The following is a 25596-nucleotide window of genomic DNA, read 5'->3' as shown; positions in this document are numbered from 1 at the left end:
CCCGTTCCATTCCAAAATATCACTCTGGCACAGATACATAGACGATGTTCTTTTAATATGGAAGGGCACACCTAATGAGTTAAATAATTTTTTGACTCATGTACATTCCACTACAGATTATTTGTCTTTTACTATGGAATTTAACAGGCAGTCCATTGATTTCTTAGACCTTACCATTTCTAAGGATGCAAATAATATCCTACAATCCACTATCTATCGGAACACCCTGTTAAGAGCAGACAGTAATCACTCGCCTCATCTGGTTTGCAATATACCAGTGGGCCAGTTCCTGCGAGGCAGAAGAAATTGTAGTACCACAAGTGAATTTATGTCTAAAGCCCTATTCGGACGGGACTAGTTTCACAGGGGGATGTTAGAGAAATTTCTGTTTCACAGACGTACTTTGAGATTTTAATCCTGTCCGAATCTGCCATGTATGTCTTTTTCTCACACGACCTCTGTAAAAATTCCAGAGCAAATTACCTACTGTTTTTCGTCAAACTCGGCGGTCCTCAGATAAATCTAATCCCGTCCGAATGCGAATGTCTGTGATTGCCGAAAATGTTTTTTTCCAAAACGCTTTTTCTTGTGTGTTTTGGTCAACGTGAACTACCGTACAATCTCTTGCTATCGCGCCAGTATTCACGTTTCTGCTTTTTGCGCGCCGATAATGGTTGTAGATGTGTTCGGTACACTGCGAAGAAATAAAACAGAAATTAAAGATAATGTTTCCTCCCTACTCCAGTGTTGCGTCACTTTCTTTTTCGCCGCCATCTTGCCATTGATCGGTCATATGACCATACGCAATCCACGCATTCTGAACACGTGATCTTCTGCAATGCCCACATGTAAAACACAGACACTCCTACCTCGGTAATAAACACGGAGATGTTAGTCCCGTCCGAATCCGTACATGAAATCACAGACGTAGGTTGATAAGAATTGTAACTCAAACGTTGTTTGGAAAACTAGTACTGTCCGAATAGGGCTAAAGGCAGCCCATCTAGCGCATCTTTTCGAACAACGAGGTTATGATAAATCTGACTTTACTAAAGCATGGGATAGGGCTCTAAGTACAGACCGCGCCTCATTGTTAAAGAAAAAACCTAAGCCACACACGACATCAAAATGATTTTTTTCCACTAGCTACACTCCAGCAGCAGGAAGAATAAAAAATATGCAAGCATTGGCATGTTCTTAACAGTGACCCGACACTTAAAGACATCTGTGCTGAGCCGCCCAGGTTCATATTCAGACACTTTCGTAACATTCGTGCCCGATTGGTCCACTCAGATATGACTACCCCACCCTCGACTACTTGGCTCCTCAGCCCACCCCTGGGTTTCTATAAATGTGGCAACTGTGCGCAATGCTCCAGTTCGACCAATGTGAACAATTTTTCACATCCCCGCACCGGTAAGAAATATTCTATTTCTTCATTTATCAATTGTAACAGTACACACGTAGTATACCTCCTAAAGTGTCCCTGTGGACTGGTTTACATAGGTCAAACAAAACATCAACTTAAACTAAGGATAGCTGAACACAAAACAGCAATTCGTACTCAGAACTTACAGTATTTCTCGATTGCTTAAACACTATAACCAGGCTTTTGAACTAAAATTTCAAAACTATAATGCCATTTATCAAAAAGCACACCCATTTCACTAAACTATAAACACTATTCCCTGTTTAGACACATGTTCAGTCAAAATTGAACACACATCAATCATATCCTTCAATAGATAGATAAAAGGGCCCAAATCAGTTTATTGAGTTTTGGAACAATGGATCCAGAAAGAGATGGAGGAGGGATGAGGAGGAGGAGGAGCAAGGGCAAGAAGACAAGCAGTCTCAGATGAAATGGGACCACAAGTAACATAACTTACCAGTTTTGGAAATGTTGTTTTGAATTTATTGGACCAGTGTGTTAGACTATGTTGTAGTGTCTGTGTGATTATGAGGGCTTGTGTGTCCTGTCTGAGGGCAAAGTTTGGTTTTTCAGCAAGAGTGAATGGTTTTGAGCGTAGAGCTTCATTTTGACCTGAAAATAGGATGTTTGGGAAATTGGGTGAGACGTTATGGATTTGTGTTTACTGTTTTGAGAATACGAGGCATAGTTTCAAGAAATGTGTTTAAGCAATCGAGAAAAACTGTAACATATGCCATGGCGAGGCAATAAGCAGGCCAATCATAGTTCCCCTGCATCATTGAAGTTTTGGGGAATTGAGAAAATCACACCCCCACCCAGAGGTGGGCTGAGGAGCCAAGTAGTGTGGATCATCATGTGACACTTACTGTAAGATATTGTTTGCTTGTGAAACTCTTTTCACACAAATGAATGGTTTCTCGCCTGTGTGAACACTTCATATTCCTCTCTTTGAATTATTTATGTTGTACTGAAAATGAAATAACTTTTTCTCTTTGATTTCAGACTTGATGGAAGTGAAGGAGGAGAGTGAAGAACTGAGTGAAGTGAAGGAGGAGAGAGAAGAACTGAGTGAAGTGAAGGAGGAACATCATGTCAAACCTGGAGAAAAACCTTTGAGTCGCTCAAAGACTAAAAATACATTTTTAAAGAAAAGAAGAGCCAAGAAATCTTTCACCTGCACTCAGTGTGGAAAGAGTTTATCAAGCAAACAAAGTCTTGATGTCCACATGAGAGTTCATACAGGTGATAAACCATTCATTTGTGATCAGTGTGAAAAGAGTTTCACAAGCAAACAATATCTTAAGTGTCACATGATGATCCACACCGGAGAGAGACCGTTCACATGTGATCAGTGTGGGAAGAGATTCACACAATCATCAAACCTTGATGTTCACATGATGATCCACACCGGAGAGAGACCGTTCACATGTGATCAGTGTGGGAAGAGTTTCACACAATCATCAAGCCTTGAGATTCACATGAGGATCCACACCGGAGAGAAGCCATTCACATGTGATCAATGCGGCAAAACATTTCTTAGGGCATCAGACCTGAAGAAACACCTGACAGTTCATACGAAGGAGAAGCCACATTCATGTTCTGTGTGTGGAAAGAGTTTTTCACAGCGGTGTAATTTATATACACATCAGAAAATTCACACTGGTGTGAGAGAGTACATGTGCTTTGAGTGTAAGAAGACTTTTACTTCAGCGGACAGTTTAAAACGGCACCAGAGAATTCACACTGGAGAAAAACCTTACAAGTGTTCACACTGTGACAAGAGATTCAGTCGATCAGGAGATCTGAAATCACATGAGAGGATCCACACTGGAGAAAAACCTTTCAAGTGTTCACACTGTGACAAGAGATTCAGTCGGTCAGGAGATCTGAAATCACATGAGAGCATCCACACTGGAGAAAAACCACACATGTGTGATCAGTGTGGGAAGAGTTTCACTATTAAAAGTCACCTGAAGCTACACATGAAGATCCACACAGTGGAGAAACCACCTCACCACAGTCACGGTAAGTAGTTCCCCAGCTAACAGACGGTTTTTATAAGAACATTCTCCAAATATTCAGAACCAAATGTTGGTTCTGGGAACGTAAAAAATGGCCAGTTTTTTAACGTTAGAGGTATGTGTTTTAAAAGGTGAAATGTTCCTCAAACATGTTCCTTTCAACTTAATTTAAAATTCAACATTCCAGCAACGTTGATTTGTAACATTCCAAGAACATACAAATGTCCAGTTTGCTGAATGTTAATATAATGTTATTTAAAGGTTAGTATGATGTTCCTGAAACATTCTGTCATGTTTGGAACCATCCTCAAACCAGATTTGATTGGTTTAAAATGACTATTGAACTCGTTAGTGGTCTTGACTTGTGGCTTCACTTTTTATTTCACATTTTTTCTCTCATTTGAAATGTCACATGATTCTTTTAGACCTGATGGAAGAACCAGAAAGAAACCTTACACATGTGATCAATTCGGGAAGAGCTTCATGGATAAAGGAATCTGTAACGACTGAGACACAATTATTTGGTATATGTACAAAATAATCTTTAAACTTCACCCTGGGATCTGTGGTCCCATCCCCCAAACAGGGCAAGAAGGTCCTACCATGATCAGATAAGTTGGTTTTATGGGGCAAAGGAATGTCTTGATTTACTGTCTTGTGTACTATCTGTGGTTATCTAAATGCATGATACTGGATGACCAATGGTTAATTTTAATAAAACTCAATCAGAATATTACATTTTACCAAATAAAAATGAGGTCGTTAAATTTGTTTTTAACAGATGTTACTGTTTTTGTTAATGAACATAAATTTAACATAGTAAATCTGCATCCTAACTCAAGCTAATACTGTCAACTCACTGTCAAATATGCGTTTCGAGACAGAACATGTAATATTAATATTGCAGCCTGCACTGCAAACTGTGCTGAAGAAACGTGCCATCAAAGTCAGGCAACACAAACCTGTTTCAAGACTTGAAACGATATCCCCCATTAGCACATGCAGAAACCTGATTGGAAGTGTTTGTCATGATATGTTCTGACAGAGTAGTTTAAAACCACAATTATCGCTCTGGTTTCTACAACTTTCACTTAGGAGCAAAAATCTGCCTTTAAACTTGAAAGAAATAAAGATTTGACATTTATCGTGATAATTATCGATATCGACTGATATAAAACAATTATCGTGATACATTTTTTTGGCCATATCAGCCAGCCCTATGTAGTCAGTGTTGTAATTATAGTATATATATCAAATCAGTTCATAAAGCTAACAGTATAATTTAAAATGTTAAATGTTAAAAGGAAAGTTGTATTAGGCTAATAATAATTATAAAGTATGTTTTTACTGTGTGCAATTTCTGTAATTTCAATGAAGACCTTTGAGTTTGTATTATTATTATTATCATCATCACTATTAATCGAAGTACACTCTAATGTACAATAGTAAGCCTCTATTCTGTTATTTCAAGTTAAACCGAACTTTTATTTTGACAGGGTGTCTCAAAGACTTTTGAGTTCCTGTCTGTATATGATACGACAAATGTCAATAGGTTAAAGTAATTAAATGGTGAAATGTTCATGAAGTGACTCTGCGGATGTGTTCATGTATAAGGAGACAGCAGACGCTGAAATCACCACGAGTGTCACGCGTGCTTCAGTGTGTGTAGAAGAAGAAACTGCAGCGCTCTTTCACACACACACACACACACACACACACACACACACACACACACACACGGCAGAACATACACACTTCATATTTCAACAGCAGTCTTTTTGAGCTTTAATATTCACAGTCACTAGTCTGTATCTACACTCACCTAAAGGATTATTAGGAACACCTGTTCAATTTCTCATTAATGCAATTATCTAATCAACCAATCACATGGCAGTTGCTTCAATGCATTTAGGGGTGTGGTCCTGGTCAAGACAATCTCCTGAACTCCAAACTGAATGTCAGAATGGGAAAGAAAGGTGATTTAAGCAAATTTGAGCGTGGCATGGTTGTTGGTGCCAGACGGGCCGGTCTGAGTATTTTACAATCTGCTCAGTTACTGGGATTTTCATGCACAACCATTTCTAGGGTTTACAAAGAATGGTGTGAAAAGGGAAAAACATCCAGTATGCGGCAGTCCTGTGGGCGAAAATGCCTTGTTGATGCTAGAGGTCAGAGTAGAATGGGCCGACTGATTCAAGCTGATAGAAGAGCAACTTTGACTGAAATAACCACTCGCTACAACCGAGTTATGCAACAAAGCATTTGTGAAGCCACAACACGCACCTTGGTGGCATGCCACCTTGAGGCGGATGGGCTACAACAGCAGAAGACCCTACCGGGTACCACTCATCTCCACTACAAATAGGAAAAAGAGGCTACAATTTGCACGAGCTCACCAAAATTGGACAGTTGAAGACTGGAAAAATGTTGCCTGGTCTGATGAGTCTCTATTTCTGTTGAGACATTCAGATGGTAGAGTCAGAATTTGGCGTAAACAGAATGAGAACATGGATCCATCATGCCTTGTTACCACTGTGCAGGCTGGTGGTGGTGGTGTAATGGTGTGGGGGATGTTTTCTTGGCACACTTTAGGCCCCTTAGTGCCAATTGGGCATCGTTTAAATGCCACGGCCTACCTGAGCATTGTTTCTGACCATGTCCATCCCTTTATGACCACCATGTACCCATCCTCTGATGGCTACTTCCAGCAGGATAATGCACCATGTCACAAAGCTTGAATCATTTCAAATTGGTTTCTTGAACATGACAATGAGTTCACTGTACTAAAATGGCCCCCAAAGTCTCAACCCAATAGAGCATCTTTGGGATGTGGTGGAATGGGAGCTCTGTGCCCTGGATGTGCATCCCACAAATCTCCATCAACTGCAAGATGCTATCCTATCAATATGGGCCAACATTTCTAAAGAATGCTTTCAGCACCTTGTTGAATCAATGCCACGTAGAATTAAGGCAGTTCTGAAGGCGAAAGGGGGTCAAACACAGTATTAGTATGGTGTTCCTAATAATCCTTTAGGGGAGTGTATATCTGATTATTTGTACATTCCTACTTTTGATTTATTCATCCCACAATTCTGTGACGTTCAGTTTTATACAGTAAGTTCCATTAGTGACTGGATTCTGTGATTCTGCATCTCGGGAATCAAATGCTCTACATGGTATTTGCAGTATTAAAGAGAGTTAGTTTTGTGAGTTATTTATTGTGTTATAAAGTTGTTAATATTAGTGTAAGAAGGGTATGTATTTAATAGCGGTCCGCTCTCTACACACTCTACATAGCGCTCTTCATGGCCATTGAATAGATACAGCAGCGGTTTCTGCAACGCACCGGTATGAGTTTATGAAAAATACATATCGTCTCGAAACTGAAACCGGTTTATCACCCAGTATTAGTCATAACCTCCGACTAATAATCAGACTTATGAGTTTGTGACCGTGAGATCAGCATTATTGGCCGGGGTGAAACTCTAAGTGACACTGGAATCCAAATGAACCAGTAAAATATAATGTAAAGAGTTAAATAGAGTAATCAAGAGTCTATTTAAACTATGATATAAATGACTAATAATGAATTGGCGTTCCAACTTGAACGCACGTTCACATGCGAATGAATGGGAGTCATTGGGATTAAAAGTCTAGTGTGACTGGACTGTAATAATTAAAAAGTTTTAAGTAAAATAAATTAAATTTTACAATAAATAATTGTGACATTGATCAAATATATTTAATAGTTCTTTCTACAGAAACATGGGATTTGTGTCTATAATGTTTTAAAAAATATTATTAGAAGATCAATGTACCTCATTTATGGAAAGTAGTTTTTATTACATCAGAGCTCTTTTTATGTCCTTTCACTTCATATTCCTCTCTTTGAATTATTTTTGTTGTACTGAAAATGAAATAACTCTTTCTCTTTGATTTCAGACCTGATGGAAGTGAAGGAGGAGAGTGAAGAACTGAGTGAAGTGGAGGAGGAACATCATGTCAAACCTGGAGAAAAACCTTTGAGTCGCTCAACGACTAAAAAGACATTTTCAAAGAAAAGAAGAGCCAAGAAATCTTTCACCTGCACTCAGTGTGAAAAGAGTTTCACAACCAAACAAAGTTTTGAGCGCCACATGAGAGTTCACACAGGCGAGAAACCATTCACGTGCGATCAGTGCGGGAAGAGTTTCACACGATCATCATCACTTAATCTTCACATGAGGATCCACACCGGAGAGAAGCCGTTCACATGCGATCAATGTGAAAAAACATTTCTTAGGGCTTCAAACCTGAAGTCACACCTGACAGTTCATATGAAGGAGAAGCCGCATTCATGTTCTGTGTGTGGAAAGAGTTTTTCACGGCTGCAATATTTACATGCCCATCAGAAAATCCACACTGGTGTGAGAGAGTACGTGTGCTTTGAGTGTGAGAAGACTTTTATTACAGCTCAACATTTAAAAGAGCACCAGATTATTCACACTGGAGAAAAACCTTACAAGTGTTCACACTGTGACAAGAGATTCAGTCGGTCATCATCTCTGAAAAAACATGAGAGGATCCACAGCAGAGAGAAGCCGCACACGTGTGATCAGTGTGGAGAGAATGTGGACCTGAAGCGACACATGAAGATCCACACAGTGGAGAAACCGGATCACCATGATCCATGTGGAGAGAGTTTCCTTCAGTTGTCTTCAGTGACTCACTCAAATGGAAAACAATCAGTCTGAGATCACAGTAAGTAGTTCATCTTTATGTGCTGAGCATTAAAGTCTCTCCTGTGTAAGTTAGTTTCCTAACAGCCATGATGAGCAAAAGGACATCTTGGTGGTTGCTTGCATTCTGCTTCACTTTTTTCACATTATTATGAGATATTGAGTTATAATTATAAGAAATTATCTCATTATTACATACAATTTTCATTATGAGATGTTTAGTCCTTAATATGAGAAAGTTATTACGAGAAAGTTTCTAATTATTATTAGATACTAAGTCATAATTATTGAACAACATTTCTCATTATTGTGACTTTCATATTTATATTATTTGTGCAACTGTGATGGAAACAGGCTTCCATACTTTGTCCCACAGACATCATATGACTAAACAGATGAATATAAATTAGCTTTCTGTTTCTAACATCTGCTTGTTATTATTAATTTCATGAATTAGTTGCAGCCCTAGTTCATTTAAGTTGCTTAATGTTGTTGCTGTGGCTTCGACAAAACCTGATTATCATGTTATACTGTGCGATTTGAAGATCTTGAGTTACACATGTCACAGTTCTGTTCAGTTAGTTTCAGTTTCATGGACTTTTAGTTTGTTTTCTTGGTCACATGTTCACCTTTGTCTTAGTTTTCCCGCCACTTATCTGTCGTCATGGTCATTCATTTGTTCTGCACAGGTGTTTGTCATTTTACCCTCATTTTCCTTGTATTTAAGTGGCAGTCTTTTCAGTTCTCATTTGTCAAGTCACTTTTCCGCAGAGTGGTTGGTTTCATTTGCCTATCTTGTTTGTATTACCTTCTGAGTGGAAGACGTTATACCTGATCTTCATCTTCATCTTCATCGTGTGTTCCTTGCAACCGTTGTTGACACAGGATCAATGTCACAATTATTATTGTTATTTATTAGTACTCAGTACTTATTGTAGAATCTGAAATATTTATTGATCATCTCTCATCACGTATATTATAATTTTAACATGCTGATGCTCACCAGATTTACATTGTTTCATGACCAAACTAGTGTTTTATAACACAAATCATCTACATGACATTAAAATAGATCATAATCGTGCTCAGCAGTTGTTGACAAGATTTGATGAGATTAAAATGACTGTTGAACTCATCAGTGATCTTGACTTTGAGCTTCATTTGAAATCTGACTTGATTTAATGTTTGTAGCGTTTATACGCCCACGTATAAATATAATTAATTATTATTCATAACAGATTATGATCAATAATTAATATTTTAATTATTTTCAGAATTTACTGTAGCAGAATCAATAGTATGATCATTTTATCAGTTCATCCAATGAACAGAAAGCATAAACAATTATTAACTCTAGGAAATCAGTGATCTTGACTTTGAGCTTCACTTTTCATTTCACGTTTGTCTCTCATTTGAAATCTCACTTGATTTAATGTTTCTTTTAGACCTGACGGACGCGAACAAGAAAGGAAAAACAGAAGGCAAAAAATTCTGTCACCGCTTCAGGTCTCCTGTCCTCAGTGTAAAAAACACTGCACATATAAATCAACTCTGAAGATTCACATGAGAGTTCACACTGGGAAGAAGTGAATGAATTCATTTTTGATAAATAATACAAAATGAACACAACACAACAGTGCTTACAGTCAGAGCCGATCCTGACCTCCCTGGGGCCCTAAGCAAAATTCTGTTAAGGGGCCGTCTTACCTGACCTGTGAGCCAAAACCATTTGCCATTGCCACACAGTCACACCTGACACCCCAGTGCTCCCACTACATCCCTCCTTTAAACTAGGTCTAATGAAAATGTAATTCCTGATATCAGAAATAGACATTGTTACTAGGAAAAGTACATTCTTAATATCAAGGATTCACATTTTAAATAGTGCAAATGTAATTATTGATATCAATAATGTGAATGAATAAAAGCTAAAATGTCTTGCCATATCATGTCACTGTGTTTAAATGATAAAAACAATACTTGATACTTGATGGTTAATTTTTACAGAGGGTTGTGCATCCATATTGACCAGTATGTCCAGCCAATCAACATTTTAAATGCAATATAGCCTATAAATCAGTAGTCAGTGTCAATACATTGCTTTCCATCTTGCTTTATTGCAGAGTTGTAACTAAACTGACTTGGAGACTGGATAATCATTGTCTTGTTTTAAAAGTTTGTGCACCCATAATGAGGAGTGCCATCACGCCCATATACTGTACTGGTCCCCACAGATGTGTTGCTGGAAAGGGCACGTTTCATTTCGTGCACGCGCATATGAACGCGTGGCGCGGATATTTTTTCCGAGCTGCAGTTTTATAAACACACCGTTGCCCTTTGTCGTATATCAAACGTATTAAATAGTTGTATTTCACTCTCACTTTTTTTCGTCAGGTACAAAGTCAAAGAACACACCCCTGGAAGTGGCCGGCGTTAGCAAGCAGGACACAGAAAGACCAGAAGATACACTGCCCAGCTGGGTTAGACAGACAGAGACTAGAGAGAGATGCATTTCAACATAACTATACTGTTCACTGCTGACATCAAACTTGGAGAGGAGAGAACACAAGTCTGCCTGATAGCTGTTTCCGCAATTCACTCTCATGGTGTTTTTTTTTTCTCTCTTTTCGTGAACAGAAGGATACTGCTTCCTTTCCTCAACGATGTTTCTCAACGATTTTGAATTGAATATTCTGTTTTTCCAAAAAAAAAAAAAAAAACTTATGGTGTCTACAGCCACATAAATGTAAATAGTTATTTTGTTTCTTTATATTTTTTCACCTACTTTTATTACAGGTGTTCTAAAGCCTTTGAGGAATCAATATTTGATGTAAAATCCCTTATTCATTATGGTTCACTCTTTTTATATAATAAAAAACAAAACATTCAAACTTCCGTTTTTGTAATTTTTGGTGATATATCACATCAGAACACATACAAGTGTCTCAATAAGTGTATTGTCACTGCATCCACCTTGTAGCTGAGAGTCTATAGAATCCAGAAATAGGACTCTCTTCACTCTGCTATGACAATTGACCCTTCCAGAAGCCAAAATATCAACATAGTGCCAGGCGGACTTAAAACCCCTTGGACCTTGAAGGGTTAAACCATGACTTCTGACAAGTTTTGTGGATAGAAATGGACATTTAGAGACATACAAATACGTTAATGCTGCATGCAATGCTGACAATACAAGGCCAGATGCTGTCCTTGTAGCCTATTTCTCAGGTCTGTCTTCAGAAATAAGTGTTGACAGTAAAATGTCCATCATTTAATTTTAAAAACGGATGTATAATACAAATTTTCTTTCTCACATTTTGACAAAAAAAAAAAAAAAACACAAGCAAGATCAAAATTTAAACGTGTCAATTTTCATTTTACAAATATCTTCTCTCTCTGTGCGCACGACCCGCACGTCCATGTGAGAGAGAGAGAGCTTGCGCAGCACGTATACAACGGTACTTTTAAATCCATATGTAACTAACTCGCTAGTTTTAGTACAAAATAAACGTAACATAATTAGGTACTTTAGTTATTATTAACACAACAACATAACACACGCAGGCTACGTTTCTCAAAACTGAGAATTAATAAGTTAATTAAATGCCTGTTCCTCCAGACTCGCGCTTATCAGTCATCCACAAATCACAGCACTTTCATAATCTCTTAGCCTTAGCGATTTCAATTTTATTTTAGATTTATTGTTCAGCAATACTTGAGCATTTTATAATTTGCATGGCTGAATGATGTCTTCCTCTTATCAAGTGACCATGAATGACGGAGTATTTTAAGTTAATCCATGCGATCAGTCGCGCATGTTCATCGAATCCAGAGGATTTAACTCAATATAATATTTCAACTTTCCACATCCACCCCAGGCCATTTAACTTCAGGAGTCAGAAGAACCGTGACTACTGTACTGTCCTCGCTTAAAGGTCCCATTGCATGGATTATTTTTATTATTTTAGAATGTTTCCTGGTGTGCCCTTATAATGTTAGTATGATTTTTAGATCAAAATTCATTATAATTTAGAAATAAAAGGCATATTTCCTAGCCTGATTTTAGCCTCTGATTTGAACGCTCTGTTTGAAGGGGCGTGTCTGCTGAGAGACTTCAGTGTAAACGCCCACTGCTGTGATTGGCTGCTGTGAGACTTCAGTGTAAACGCCCACTGCTGTGATTGGCTGCTGTGAGACTTCAGTGTAAACGCCCACTGCTGTGATTGGCTGCTGTGAGACCTCAGTGTAAACGCCCACTGCTGTGATTGGCTGCTGAGAGACTTCAGTGTAAACGCCCACTGAGACTTCAGTGTAAATGCCCACTGCTGTGATTGGCTGCTGAGAGACTTCAGTGTAAACGCCCACTGCTGTGATTGGCTGCTGTGAGACTTCAGTGTAAATGCCCACTGCTGTGATTGGCTGCTGTGAGACCTCAGTGTAAACGCCCACTGCTGTGATTGGCTGCTGTGAGACTTCAGTGTAAACGCCCACTGCTGTGATTGGCTGCTGAGAGACTTCAGTGTAAACACCCACTGCTGTGATTGGCTGGCATGCTTGCATGTGAAATATCTTGCATTACATGTGGAACTCTCTCGAAAACTTTTACTATTACAGTTATTATACGTTTTTACTATTAAAGCTATCGGGATTAACAAATCGTGAGAAGTTTAAGTATTTAGATCTATTCCCTTCACATAAAAGGTTGCAGTGATGAGCATTGAGCAGATGAGAGTCGGTTGATCGCGTGAATGAAGATCTTATCATTGCAACACAGTTTCTGCACTCTCACTAATGATTTCACCAATGCAAACATGAGGTAAGTAATGTAAGAGCTTTGTTATGCAGTGTAACAGCGTCATTGATTTCATAACGAGTTGTCCAGATAAACTCACGCTGTGTGATTGACAGCTTGGGCGATTGGAAAGGGATTGTTCTTTGATCGCGTTCTCTATATATATTAATCACAGTTTAAGTACGATTATTTAGATAAGTTAAAGTTAAGATTAGTTATAAGATAAGAGAAACGACGTGAAGTTGATCGTTTAGTCACTGGCTTGATTTACTGATGCATAAACAGTATTGAACGACTTTGAGAGAAAGATTATCTGTCTGAACTTGAACAATTACACATCAGAAATTCACATAACCCACTGGTTCTTCAGAAGCTCGGACGAAGGAACTAAAAAAATACCTTTGTGTTCATTTGTACATCCAAACACTGAGCAACTGCCATGAAGTCTCTCGAGGAAAAACCAATATCGCGCTTGCGCAGCTCCAAATTCTTTTTGTGGACAAAGAAGAGAAAGGAGAGGTGACCTTTCCCCTTATGACGACATAAGGGAATATTTCTAGATTCGCCCGTCTGAGCTTTCATTTTCTCAAAAATACCCAGGGCTTGGTTTCCACCAATCAAAACGTCTAGCCACTGGGGGACCATAGGCAGGCTAGGGAAACTCATATTAAAGGATTAGTTCACCTCAGAGTTGAAAATTGTGTCATCATTTACTCACCCTCAAGTTGTTTCAAACCTGTATGAATGTCTTTCTTCTGCTGAACACAAAGAAAGATATTTTGAAGAATGTCTGTAACTTGGGTCCCATTGACTTCCATAGTATTTTTTTTTCCTACTATGGAAGTCAATGGGACCCAAGTCTGTCTGTTTACTGTTTGCATCCACCCTCTCAATAATGTTTTCAGCTTGTAAACGACAAAGTTCTTTAGAAACTGCATTCCTAACTGTTAAAGGAAGTCTGCGCAGCTTTTGCTGTACAGGCGGTACTGACTCTCTTACTTTCACCCGATGTACAAAGCCTTTAGCGCATCCGATGGCCTCTGTTGCAGCCGTCACTTCACTTGTCTCACCACGGCAGGAGAGGGGGGTGACACCACTTTATTTCCAGCAATATGAATGTTTAGGCCAGAAACTAAGTCCGTGCCCAGTAAAGGGGTGCCGTTCTCAACAACATAGATGCTAGTACTGGCCACCGCATCTCCGTAATATACATGTGCACACAAGCATCCAAGAACAGGCAGTGCTGCTTTAGAGTAAGTCACCAGTTTCACACGGGGGGTCGTAAAGAAGATGTACTGAAATGACGCTTATAAAGGTGATGAGGGAGGATGGAAACAGCAGAACTTGTGTCGACTGTGAGCTCAAACGGGACAGGGCTCACTCCCTCAGTTCCAATGCCCACAGTGCATTTTATTTTCTCACACAGCGGTTTCCCTTCCACTTCAAGCACATGCACAATTTCGGGGACCTCCATTTCAGGGGCATCAAGTACTTGCGCTTTTTTTTTCTGAACGGCAAACCCTTGCAAAATGTCCCACTTTTCTGCAACTCTTACATTTAACTTTGGCAGCAGGGCAATTTGGAGCATTGGCCAAGTGAGAGCCAGACCCGCAACGAAAGCAACTGCGATTTGTCTGTGCAGTATACTGTGATCGTGTTTTACTCACATGATTTCCGTGGTATTTCTGGTTTCGTTGTGGCACGCCACGCTGAGCATATTTAATCTCGTGCACTGGTGCCGCATCGAACATTTGCGCATGTCCCACAGCAGTCTCCGTTTGGCCAGCTAACAGCAGCGCATCCTTCAGTGTTAACTGTGGCTGTAGCAAGAGACACTCCCGAATACGTGCAGAGGACACTTTTTCCACTAATTGATCCCGGATCATCTCCTCCGTACGATCGCCGAAGTCACAGTGTACACTGAGTTCACGTAAAGCAGCTACAGAATCCTTTACTGATTCATCCGGCCGTTGGGCGCGTTGTCTGAATTTGTGTCGTTCGACTACTACATTCGTAGCCGGCTGGAAATGTTCTTCTAAAGCTTTGAAAGCATCGGCAACAGTCCGACCTGTATCAGGCAGCGTGTAGAAAACTTTTAACCCCTCTGCTCCCAGGCATTGTAGTAAAACGGCACGCTTCCTCTCCTCCGGCCACCGATCTCCTGTAGCATCGATGGCGACAAGATAGTTTTCAAACATCTTCCGCCAAGTATGAATCGGTACCGAGGGATGACCTGGGCATGGCAAGAACAAAGCAGGCGTAGGTAAACTGAGAGCTGCCATCCTCGTCGCCAAAAATGTTGTATTTTGTACTAGTACTAATAAAAGGAAAACGCAGCTGAACAAGCGTGCAGAAGCTCAACACTCCATCCTTTTATTCTGCTTCTTTTTTTACATCAACACTCCAAGTTAATACCGACCCCTAGAGGCAGAGCATATTAACCCAGCATAACATTTTAAGCCAACACAACAGCTCTTAACTACAGACCCTTTCCAAAAAATTAGAATATGATGGAAAAGTTTATTTATTTCCATAATTCCATTCAAAACGTTAAACTTCCATAGATTATAGATTCAGGGCCCACAACTTAAACGATTTCAAGTATTTAGTTGTTTATTTGTACATAATTTGGGCTTCCAGCTCATAAAACCCACGAAAACAGGATTTCAAAAAAATGTAATACTGTGAAGAAATCAGCTCAAATTTTACAGGGCATGAATGTTTTAAACTGAGTGTCACACACTATTCCTCTACTAAACTCAGAGCACCTGCACAGGTTTTCCCAGGTGTCATTAAATTGCTTCACTTTGGTTCAATTGTCTCAGTCGGACTAAAAGATTTGGTGATGCTGCTTTTAGCCGCTACGCTCCTCGCCTCTGGAATAATCTTCCAGAAGAAATAAGACGTGCTAGAAATATAAATTGTCTAAATTAAAAGTCTAAATTAAAATCATATCTTTTTAGCCTGGCCTTTCTATAATATTTCTTCTTCCTCTTCTTCTTTTCTTTCTTTATTTTTATTTTATTCTTGTATTTTACTTGTACTTGTATTTTTTTTTTTTTTTTTTTTTGTGCCTGTAAAGCACTTTGAACTAAATTGACTTGTTTGGAAAAGTGCTATATCAATAAAATTTGCTTGCTTGCTTATAAGAGCCAAAGCATCTCAAGAGAAGAAGCGAAGAAAAGTGTCCAGTTTCAAAGATACATGAAAGTATATCTTGCATTTCCATGGAATAGTAGAAGTGGAAGAGAAACAATGTTTGTTCTGATGAAAAACAATGAAGAACGAGTTAAAAATTAATATCAGATTCATGTCTCTCTTAAAAGTGTTATGGCCTCTTCTCCAGTGTGAATTTTCTGGCACTCTTTCAGTTCATCTTCTGTAGTAAAGGACTTCTGCACTGAAACACACACCGCCGTGTCTTTTCTGCTGTGATATTACTAATGAATCTTCTCCTTTGTGTTTCTTCAGGACTGACGCCCAATGAAACTGTTTACCGCACTGATCACAGTTAAATGGTCTTTATTCAGAGTGAGAAGATGTGATTTCAGAGTGAAAGCCTGAGCCGCTTCTTCCCAGTGTGAACTCTCATGTGAACCTTCAGAGTTGATTTACATGTGCAGTGTTTTTTACACTGAGGGCAGGAGACCTTAGCCTGGTAATACCAGACTCTGCTTCGTATACAGAGTCTGGAATGGCATAATAGAGAAGTGTTTTCTCTCTTACTAGGGGGCGCTTGTCTGACGTTTAAAATCATTGGTTACCCGTAAGCCAATCACATGACGTTTGGTTATGGCGTGTGTTATGCGCATGATCAGCCGCATCTAACTTCCACTGTAAACACATGTATGATGCGAAAACAAAACCATCGAGCGAAATACCAGAGTGAACATTTGCGCACACATGCGCGACTTTTGCAGATTATGTGAAGTAAATCTACGCATCCACGGTACAATTAGTGTCTACGTCACGGCTCTCAGCCCGCCCTCTGTTCGTTGATTGGCCCGGCCATCTGAAGGCCGGTGAAAAACTGAAAGATAAGCTGCTATCTCAGACTGACTACAGAAGCGAAATGAAATTGAGCGGAAGTAGGAAGTCTGACGTAGTCAGGCTAAGGAGACCTGAAGCAGTGACAGATTTTTTGCCTTCTGTTTTTCCTTTCTTGTTCGCGTCCATCAGGTCTAAAAGAAACATTAAATCATGTGAGATCTCAAATGAGAGACTAACATTAAATGAAAAGTGAAGCTCAAAGTCAAGATCACTGATGAGTTCAACAGTCATTTTAATCTCATCAAATCTGGTCAACAACTCCTGTGCACGAATATGATCTATTTTAATGTCATGTAGATGATTTGTGTTATAAGTCACTAGATTGGTCATGAAACAATGTAAATCTGGTGAGCATCAGCATGTTCTTCATCATGAAGAATGAATGAGGAATCAAGAATAAACACCAATCTCTTTGTTCTTCAATATCATGATGTTTCATTCCTCAGGTTCTGGATCACTGGCGTTCTCTCTGTCCTCTTCCAGATGCTTTCTGGCAGTTCTGCTAAAAATGATAATAGGCATGATGAGAGATGATCAATAAATATTTCAGATTCTACAATAAGTACTGAGTACTAATAAATAACAATAATAATTGTGACATTGATCCTGTGTCATCAACGGTTGCAAGGAACACACGATGAAGATGAAGATCAGGTATAACGTCTTCCACTCCACAAGGTAATACAAACAAGATAGGCAAATGAAACCAACCACTCTGCGGAAAAGTGACTTGACAAATGAGAACTGAAAAGACTGCCACTTAAATACAAGGCAAATGAGGGTAAAATGACAAACACCTGTGCAGAACAAATGAATGACCATGACGACAGATAAGTGGCGGGAAAACTAAGACAAAGGTGAACATGTGACCGAGAAAACAAACTAAAAGTCCATGAAACTGAAACTAACTGAACAGAACTGTGACATCTGTAACTCAAGATCTTCAAATCGCGCAGTATAACATGATAATCAGGTTTTGTCGAAGCCACAGCAACAAAATTAAGCAACTTAAATGAACTAGGGCTGCAACTAATTCATGAAATTAATAATAACAAGCAGATGTTAGAAACAGAAAGCTAATTTATATTCATCTGTTTAGTCATATGATGTCTGTGGGACAAAGTATGGAAGCCTGTTTCCATCACAGTTGCACAAATAATATAAATATGAAAGTCACAATAATGAGAAATGTTGTTCAATAATTATGACTTAGTATCTAATAATAATTAGAAACTTTCTCGTAATAACTTTCTCATATTAAGGACTAAACATCTCATAATGAAAATTGTATGTAATAATGAGATAATTTCTTATAATTATAACTCAATATCTCATAATAATGTGAAAAATGTGAAGCAGAATGCAAGCAACCACCAAGATGTCCTGTTGCTCATCATGGCTGTTAGGAAACTAACTTACACAGGAGAGACTTTAATGCTCAGCACATAAAGATGAACTACTTACTGTGATCTCAGACTGTGATTGTTTTCCATTTGAGTGAGTCACTGAAGATAACTGAAGGAACCTCTCTCCACATGGATCATGGTGATCCGGTTTCTCCACTGTATGGATCTTCATGTGTCGCTTCAGTTCACTTTTAAAAGAGAAAATCTCTCCACACTGATCACACTTGTGCGGCTTCTCTCTGCTGTGGGTCCTCTCATGTGTTTTCAGACTTTTTAAGTGACTGAATCTCTTGTCACAGTGTGAACACTTGTAAGGTTTTTCTCCAGTGTGAATTCTCTGGTGCTCTTTTAAATGTGAAGCTGTAATAAAAGTCTTTCCACACTCAAAGCACACGTACTCTCTCACACCAGTGTGAATTTTCTGATGTTCATGTAAATATTGCAGCCGTGAAAAACTCTTTCCACACACAGAACATGAATGCGGCTTCTCCTTCATATGAACTGTCAGGTGTGACTTCAGGTTTGAAGCCCTAAGAAATGTTTTTTCACATTGATCGCATGTGAACGGCTTCTCTCCGGTGTGGATCCTCATGTGAAGATTAAGTGATGATGATTGTGTGAAACTCTTCCCGCACTGATCGCACGTGAATGGTTTCTCGCCTGTGTGAATTCTCATGTGACGCTTAAAACTTTGTTTGGTTGTGAAACTCTTTCCACACTGAGTGCAGGTGAAAGATTTCTTGGCTCTTCTTTTCTTTGCAAATGTCTTTTTAGTCGTTGAGCGACTCAAAGGTTTTTCTCCAGGTTTGACATGATGTTCCTCCTCCACTTCACTCAGTTCTACACTCTCCTCCTCCACTTCACTCAGTTCTTCTCTCTCCTCCTTCACTTCACTCAGTTCTTCACTCTCCTCCTTCACTTCACTCAGTTCTTCACTCTCATCCTTCACTTCACTCAGTTCTTCTCTCTCCTCCTCCACTTCACTCAGTTCTTCTCTCTCCTCCTTCACTTCACTCAGTTCTTCTCTCTCCTCCTTCACTTCACTCAGTTCTTCACTCTCCTCCTTCACTTCACTCAGTTCTTCACTCTCCTCCTTCACTTCACTCAGTTCTTCACTCTCATCCTTCACTTCACTCAGTTCTTCTCTCTCCTCCTTCACTTCACTCAGTTCTTCACTCTCCTCCTCCACTTCACTCAGTTCTTCTCTCTCCTCCTTCACTTCACTCAGTTCTTCTCTCTCCTCCTTCACTTCACTCAGTTCTTCACTCTCCTCCTTCACTTCCATCAGGTCTGAAATCAAAGAGAAAAAGTTATTTCATTTTCAGTACAACATAAATAATTCAAAGAGAGGAATATTAAGTGTTCACACAGGCGAGAAACCATTCATTTGTGTGAAAAGAGTTTCACAAGAAAACAATATCTTACAGTAAGTGTCACATGATGATCCACACTACTTGGCTCCTCAGCCCACCTCTGGGTGGGGGTGTGATTTTCTCAATTCCCCAAAACTTCAATGATGCAGGGGAACTATGATTGGCCTGCTTATTGCCTCGCCATGGCATATGTTACAGTTTTTCTCGATTGCTTAAACACATTTCTTGAAACTATGCCTCGTATTCTCAAAACTGTAAACACAAATCCATAACGTCTCACCCAATTTCCCAAACATCCTATTTTCAGGTCAAAATTAAGCTCTACGCTCAAAACCATTCACTCTTGCTTAAAAAACAAACTTTGCCCTAAGACAGGACACACAAGCCCTCATAATCACACACACACTACAACATAGTCTAACACACTGGTCCAATAAATTCAAAACAACATTTCCAAAACTGGTAAGTTATGTTACTTTTTTCCCTGTTTTACTTTTTTTTTTTTTTTTTATTCTCTCCTCTAAAAAATGTTTTATATTTACTTACAGTAAGATGTGTGTGACCATCATGTGACAGTAAAAGAGCACACACAAACCATATTCTAATATGGAATTGTATTGGAATGGTAAAGAGTGTTGTTACGTGACAGGAGGGCCTCCACTCAAGGAGACAATATGATGAACACTAGTCTAAGAATGTTCCACATATGGTTGAAATACCATCATTTGCCTAGAAAGATACAATTCTGGGAGTCAAGACTATAAAGGAGAAAGGATGCCCACCCTTCACTGTCACACTCTGTGCCACACTGTGTGACTGTATGACGGCTGGCCTTTTCTTGAAAGAAAATACACCTCATCAAAGACTATTGGAAATGTTTGTCTTTTATTCAGTGATATAATTTTGTTTGCCACCACACCTCCCTGAAGGTTCTCGAGGCGACTCAAATTTGGCCTTACTCGTAGCCCAGCCTCCCTCATAGTCATACCATTGATAAAGACATGGGCAACTAGAGTGGCTTGAATTTCATCTGAGACTGCTTGTCTTCTTGCCCTTCCTCCTCCTCCTTATCCCTCCTCCATCTCTTCCTTCATGTCTTTCTGGATCCATTGTTCCAAAACTCAATAAACTGATTTTGGCCCTTTTATCTATCTATTGAAGGATATGATTGATGTGTGTTCAATTTTGACTCCTAGTGTTTTCACGTGGGTAATTGTGTGCTAACTGAGCTGAAGCCGTGCTGACTTGAGTGAACAATATTGAATGCTAGTGCTTTCTATATGACAACATGGTCTAGGCAATGAGAAAATAAGGGATTTGTGTGTAGAGTTTTGCAGTGACAGTTCAACAAATCTGACTCATGTGTCTAAGCAGGGAATAGTGTTTATAGTTTAGTGAAATGGGTGTGCTTTTTGATAAATGGCATTATAGTTTTGAAATTTTAGTTCAAAAGCCTGGTTTAGTGTTTAAGCAATCGAGAAAAACTGTAAGTTCTGAGTACGAATTGCTGTTTTGTGTTCAGCTATCCTTAGTTTAAGTTGACGTTTTGTTTGACCTATGTAAACCAGTCCACAGGGACACTTTAGGAGGTATACTACGTGTGTACTTTTAAACTGATAAATGAAGAAATAGAATATTTCTTACCGGTGCGGGGACGTGAAAAATTGTTCACATTGGTCGAACTGGAGCATTGCGCACAGTTGCCACATTTATAGAAACCCAGGGGTGGGCTGAGGAGCCAAGTAGTCGAGGGTGGGGTAGTCATATCTGAGTGGACCAATCGGGCGCGAATGTTACGAGAGTGTCTGAATATGAACCTGGGCGGCTCAGCACAGATGTCTTTAAGTGTCGGGTCACTGTTAAGAACATGCCAATGCTTGCATATTTTTTATTCTTCCTGCTGCTGGAGTGTAGCTAGTGGAAAAAAATCATTTTGACGTCGTGTGTGGCTTAGGTTTTTTCTTTAACAATGAGGCGCGGTCTGTACTTAGAGCCCTATCCCATGCTTTAGTAAAGTCAGATTTATCATAACCTCGTTGTTCGAAAAGATGCGCTAGATGGGCTGCCTTTAGCCCTATTCGGACAGTACTAGTTTTCCAAACAACGTTTGAGTTACAATTCTTATCAACCTACGTCTGTGATTTCATGTACGGATTCGGACGGGACTAACATCTCCGTGTTTATTACCGAGGTAGGAGTGTCTGTGTTTTACATGTGGGCATTGCAGAAGATCACGTGTTCAGAATGCGTGGATTGCGTATGGTCATATGACCGATCAATGGCAAGATGGCGGCGAAAAAGAAAGTGATGCAACACTGGAGTAGGGAGGAAACATAATCTTTAATTTCTGTTTTATTTCTTCGCAGTGTACCGAACACATCTACAACCATTATCGGCGCGCAAAAAGCAGAAACGTGAATACCGGCGCTATACGCTGATTTCACGCAGCCGCCATTTTGAACTTGAAAGTGAGGCTCCGGTGGGAAGAGCCCCGGAAGTACAGATAAACAACAATGCCATGGACTACCAACCTGAAGCTGCTGCCGCGATTTACACTATTGGAAGATAATATCTAATATAGGATATGTATATAGTTCATTCCTGCTTCATTTTTTACTCTCTGAATTATATATAAAAAAATTATTTTATTTATAAATAAATTTCACTGTATATAGTCTAAAGTATGAAAGAAATGTATGTACAGTTTTAGAATTGACACAACATCATTAAACACAACAATACGCCATCGCATTCACGACTCTCCTATGATTAAAGGCGACACTTCCGGTTTTCTTCCCACCGGAGCCTCGCTTTCGATTTCAAAATAACGGCTGCGTGAAATCAGCGTATAGCGAGAGATTGTACGGTAGTTTACGTTGACCAAAACACACAAGAAAAAGCGTTTTGGAAAAAAACATTTTCGGCAATCACAGACATTCGCATTCGGACGGGATTCGATTTCTCTGAGGACCGCCGAGTTTGACGAAAAACAGTAGGTCATTTGCTCTGGAATTTTTACAGAGGTCGTGTGAGAAAAAGACATACATGGCAGATTCGGACAGGATTAAAATCTCAAAGTACGTCTGTGAAACAGAAATTTCTTTAACATCCCCCCATTCTGTATATAATTTTCTTCCCATAGACCCATCACCAAACAAGCATATGAGGGTGCAAATGAGGACCCCATTGCAGTCCCCTGAAGTTGTAAATAGAATTTGTCATAGTATTTAAAAAAAATTAAAAATAAAAAAGAATAATCTCGACAATATTTACAATAAATTACTTAATTATATTAAATTAAATATTAAATTATAATATTAAATTATACTTGGTTTGATGTTGACAATCAATATTAAAGTTTCTCAAACCTGCCTCTACTGAACATTTGTTGAAATGTTCCCTGTACCCATTTCATAGTTTAACTGTTTATCTAAATGTGATGTTTCTAACATGAATGTTCTTCAGCATCATGAATGAATGAAGAATAAACACCAACCTCTTTGTTCTTCAGGATCTTCAGTGTGTTTCATTCTGCAGGGTTCTGGATCACTCATGTGCTCACTGTCCTCTTTAATAAACTCAGTCTTTGCAGATTTCAGCTCTTCCTGATGCTCTGATGCTCGTCTTCACTTGTAGCTGATGGGAATTTACAGCATTTATTGGAGAATTACTGTGGGCGGAGCTTCACTGATGATGAATTACAGTGGGAGGAGCTTCACTGATGATGTGACTGCAGGGGGAGAAGCTTCACTGATGATGTGACTGATATGGGAGGAGCTTCACTGATGATGAATTACAGTGTGTGAGCTGTTCTAGCAAAATCAAAAATATATCAGTTTGTTTTTATGCTCATGGACAACAGAATATAAATAGTGTAGAATCGTCCATGTATAAACAATGGTTAGAAAAACAGTTATAAGCATAAACAGAGGTAAATCTACAGATTTGTCTCCAACAAATCCCCTCAGTCTGTTGACACCAATGAAATGAGCTTTAAGTGTCAATTTACAGGAGATCTGAAGACATCAGCATAATAAATGAGATGAAAACAGGAACTATTGTCATGAAATAAAGAGTGTTTTCAGCAGATCTGTTAATATTGATGAGCCTCAGACTATCAACACTCATTCAACAAGCCATTCAGGATCATCAGCAGATCATCTCACTTTATTCTGAGTGTTTGCTGTTAGAAACACATTATTTGAGTCAGGATACATGATATAAGCCTGTAAAACTGCCCTATTGAAAGATATCTCACAGTGTAACATAAATCATCAATAATAAAATAAAAATAATTAAATAACCTCTCTTTATGAACCTCTTCATGTAAATAACTACAACACCATAATATGTGAATCTAAATATAGTTTGACTTTATAATAACTATTAATTGCAATAAAGTAATTCCATCAATATGTGAATCTAAATATAGTTTGACTTTATAATAACTATTAATTGCAATAAAGTAATTTCATCATTAACGTGTTAGCCTACATATTCGTTTGTACAGAAACTGACAATGGTCATAAAACTAAAAAAAAAATAAAGAAAATGTAACGTTTCCTGTGACAAACTTAATTAATATTTATCTATATTACCATGATTTGATATTTCCTACGTTCATTACTCATACAGTGGCAATATAAAGTGTCTACATCAATTTTAATAAGTAAATGTAATCTGCCAAAGATAAATGTCGACAAATAAATAAAGGTAAACATTAAAATGGCAACAGCAACACTTGGGATCGATTCCCATAAATTCTCCTCACAGATCTCAAACTTTAACTCGACATTCAGTAACAGTTCTCACTCCAAACATCGAGACAATCACACAAACAAACACAAAATCGCTCAGGTCTGAATGAACTCAACTTATTCTCCTCATGCTCGCTGCTGCTGCACTAAATGTTTATTTCAGTAGGAAGACGCCAGAAAAGACGCACAAGTATCGCTGTGATCGATGAAAACAATACAGAAATGAGTCTGTCGCTTAATCAAACTCTATAAAGTGTGTGTGATGGTTGTATATGAGAAATACCGTGAACTGCTCTCCTCTCCTCAGAAGACTCGACGCTGAAACTCTTCTTCTTCTTCTTCTTCTTTAGACGCTGAAACTCTCAACGAGGGAAGAGAGACGGTGCGAGCGAGCGGTGACGTCATCGGCCGCCAACGCACGCGCGTACGGGACACCCCCGCAGCCAATCAGGGCCACGCAGATTCAGCTTTACTAGTAGCCTTCCATTATTATTATTTTAGTACTGAAGTGACTCCAGTTACTAAAGGTGAAAGGAACTTTCACAAAAGTGAAGCAAAATAGTCAGAATAAGCAGAGGAGGATCACCTCCATCCAGTCTGAAAAGTGTTTTGGCCTGTAAAGTCCGGCTCAGTATATTCTGTAGCGTCCTAAGACAAATAGTAAAGGCATGTTGGTAGATTAGCACCTGTAGAATATCCTTTTGTTGAAACCCCAGATAAAAGTAGAAAACTACTATTATGTTTAGATCCATGTTGGACTAGCGCATTTCCTCACTAAAGAAAAAACACTGAAATAAAAATACTTCTACAGAAGACTGTATTCTCGTAACTTTTACAAGCTACTAATTACATCTTCAACTGCGCAATTAGATTGCTGTACTATTTTTAAAGAGTAATTCCTTATTTTACTTTTAGAATAAAAAGTAATTAAATTACAGTAATTAATTAATTAGTTGATTAGTATTAATTATGCTGATAGATCATATCCTGTATTGTATTTGAATGACTATTTAATATTACCTCTAAACTTTAACTAGGCTTGGCATA

At 38.9% G+C, this 25596-nt stretch overlaps 3 protein-coding genes across 5 annotated transcripts in view; 1 reads left to right on the top strand and 2 right to left on the bottom strand.

Annotated features, from left to right (window-relative positions):
- The window catches only part of LOC311287787 (uncharacterized protein), a 449286-nt gene that overhangs the window by 386062 nt on the left and 37628 nt on the right, over positions 1-25596 (bottom strand). The window lies entirely within an intron of this gene.
- Positions 681-16440, top strand: LOC311297794 (uncharacterized protein; the record flags this gene model as incomplete). Its single annotated transcript, XM_084420231.1, has 6 exons — positions 681-689; positions 2581-2652; positions 2821-3308; positions 3399-3457; positions 10566-10651; positions 16435-16440. The coding sequence occupies 6 exons, from the start codon at positions 681-683 to the stop codon at positions 16438-16440; spliced, it is 720 nt and encodes a 239-aa protein (XP_084276357.1).
- On the bottom strand, positions 17230-24922 carry LOC311301305 (uncharacterized protein). 2 transcript variants are annotated; one of them, XM_084426274.1, is made up of 4 exons: positions 24833-24922; positions 23289-23599; positions 18478-19709; positions 17230-17515 (listed from the first exon to the last, which is right to left on the bottom strand). In XM_084426274.1, the coding sequence occupies exons 2-4, from the start codon at positions 23344-23346 to the stop codon at positions 17468-17470; spliced, it is 1338 nt and encodes a 445-aa protein (XP_084282400.1). In that variant the 5' UTR covers positions 23347-23599; positions 24833-24922; the 3' UTR covers positions 17230-17467. The 2 variants fall into 2 exon arrangements, with proteins under 2 accessions (XP_084282400.1, XP_084282401.1); XM_084426275.1 differs by having other exon boundaries at positions 18478-19589; positions 23289-23428.

This window comes from Rutilus rutilus (genome assembly GCF_951802725.1).
Source record: "Rutilus rutilus genome assembly, chromosome: 1".
NCBI lineage: Eukaryota > Metazoa > Chordata > Actinopteri > Cypriniformes > Leuciscidae > Rutilus > Rutilus rutilus.
This window is presented reverse-complemented; position numbering and strand designations above follow the sequence as displayed.

Coding starts and splice junctions, on each gene's coding strand:
- LOC311301305 (XM_084426274.1), bottom strand. CDS start 23,346: ATGAGTGATCCAGAACCCTGCAGAATGAAACACACTGAAGATCCTGAA. Junction 19,710..23,288: donor AGATCCTGAAGAACAAAGAG/GTTGGTGTTTAT, acceptor CTTTGATTTCAG/ACCTGATGGAAGTGAAGGAG. Junction 17,516..18,477: donor AATCACAGTCTGAGATCACA/GTAAGTAGTTCA, acceptor TATCATTTTTAG/CAGAACTGCCAGAAAGCATC.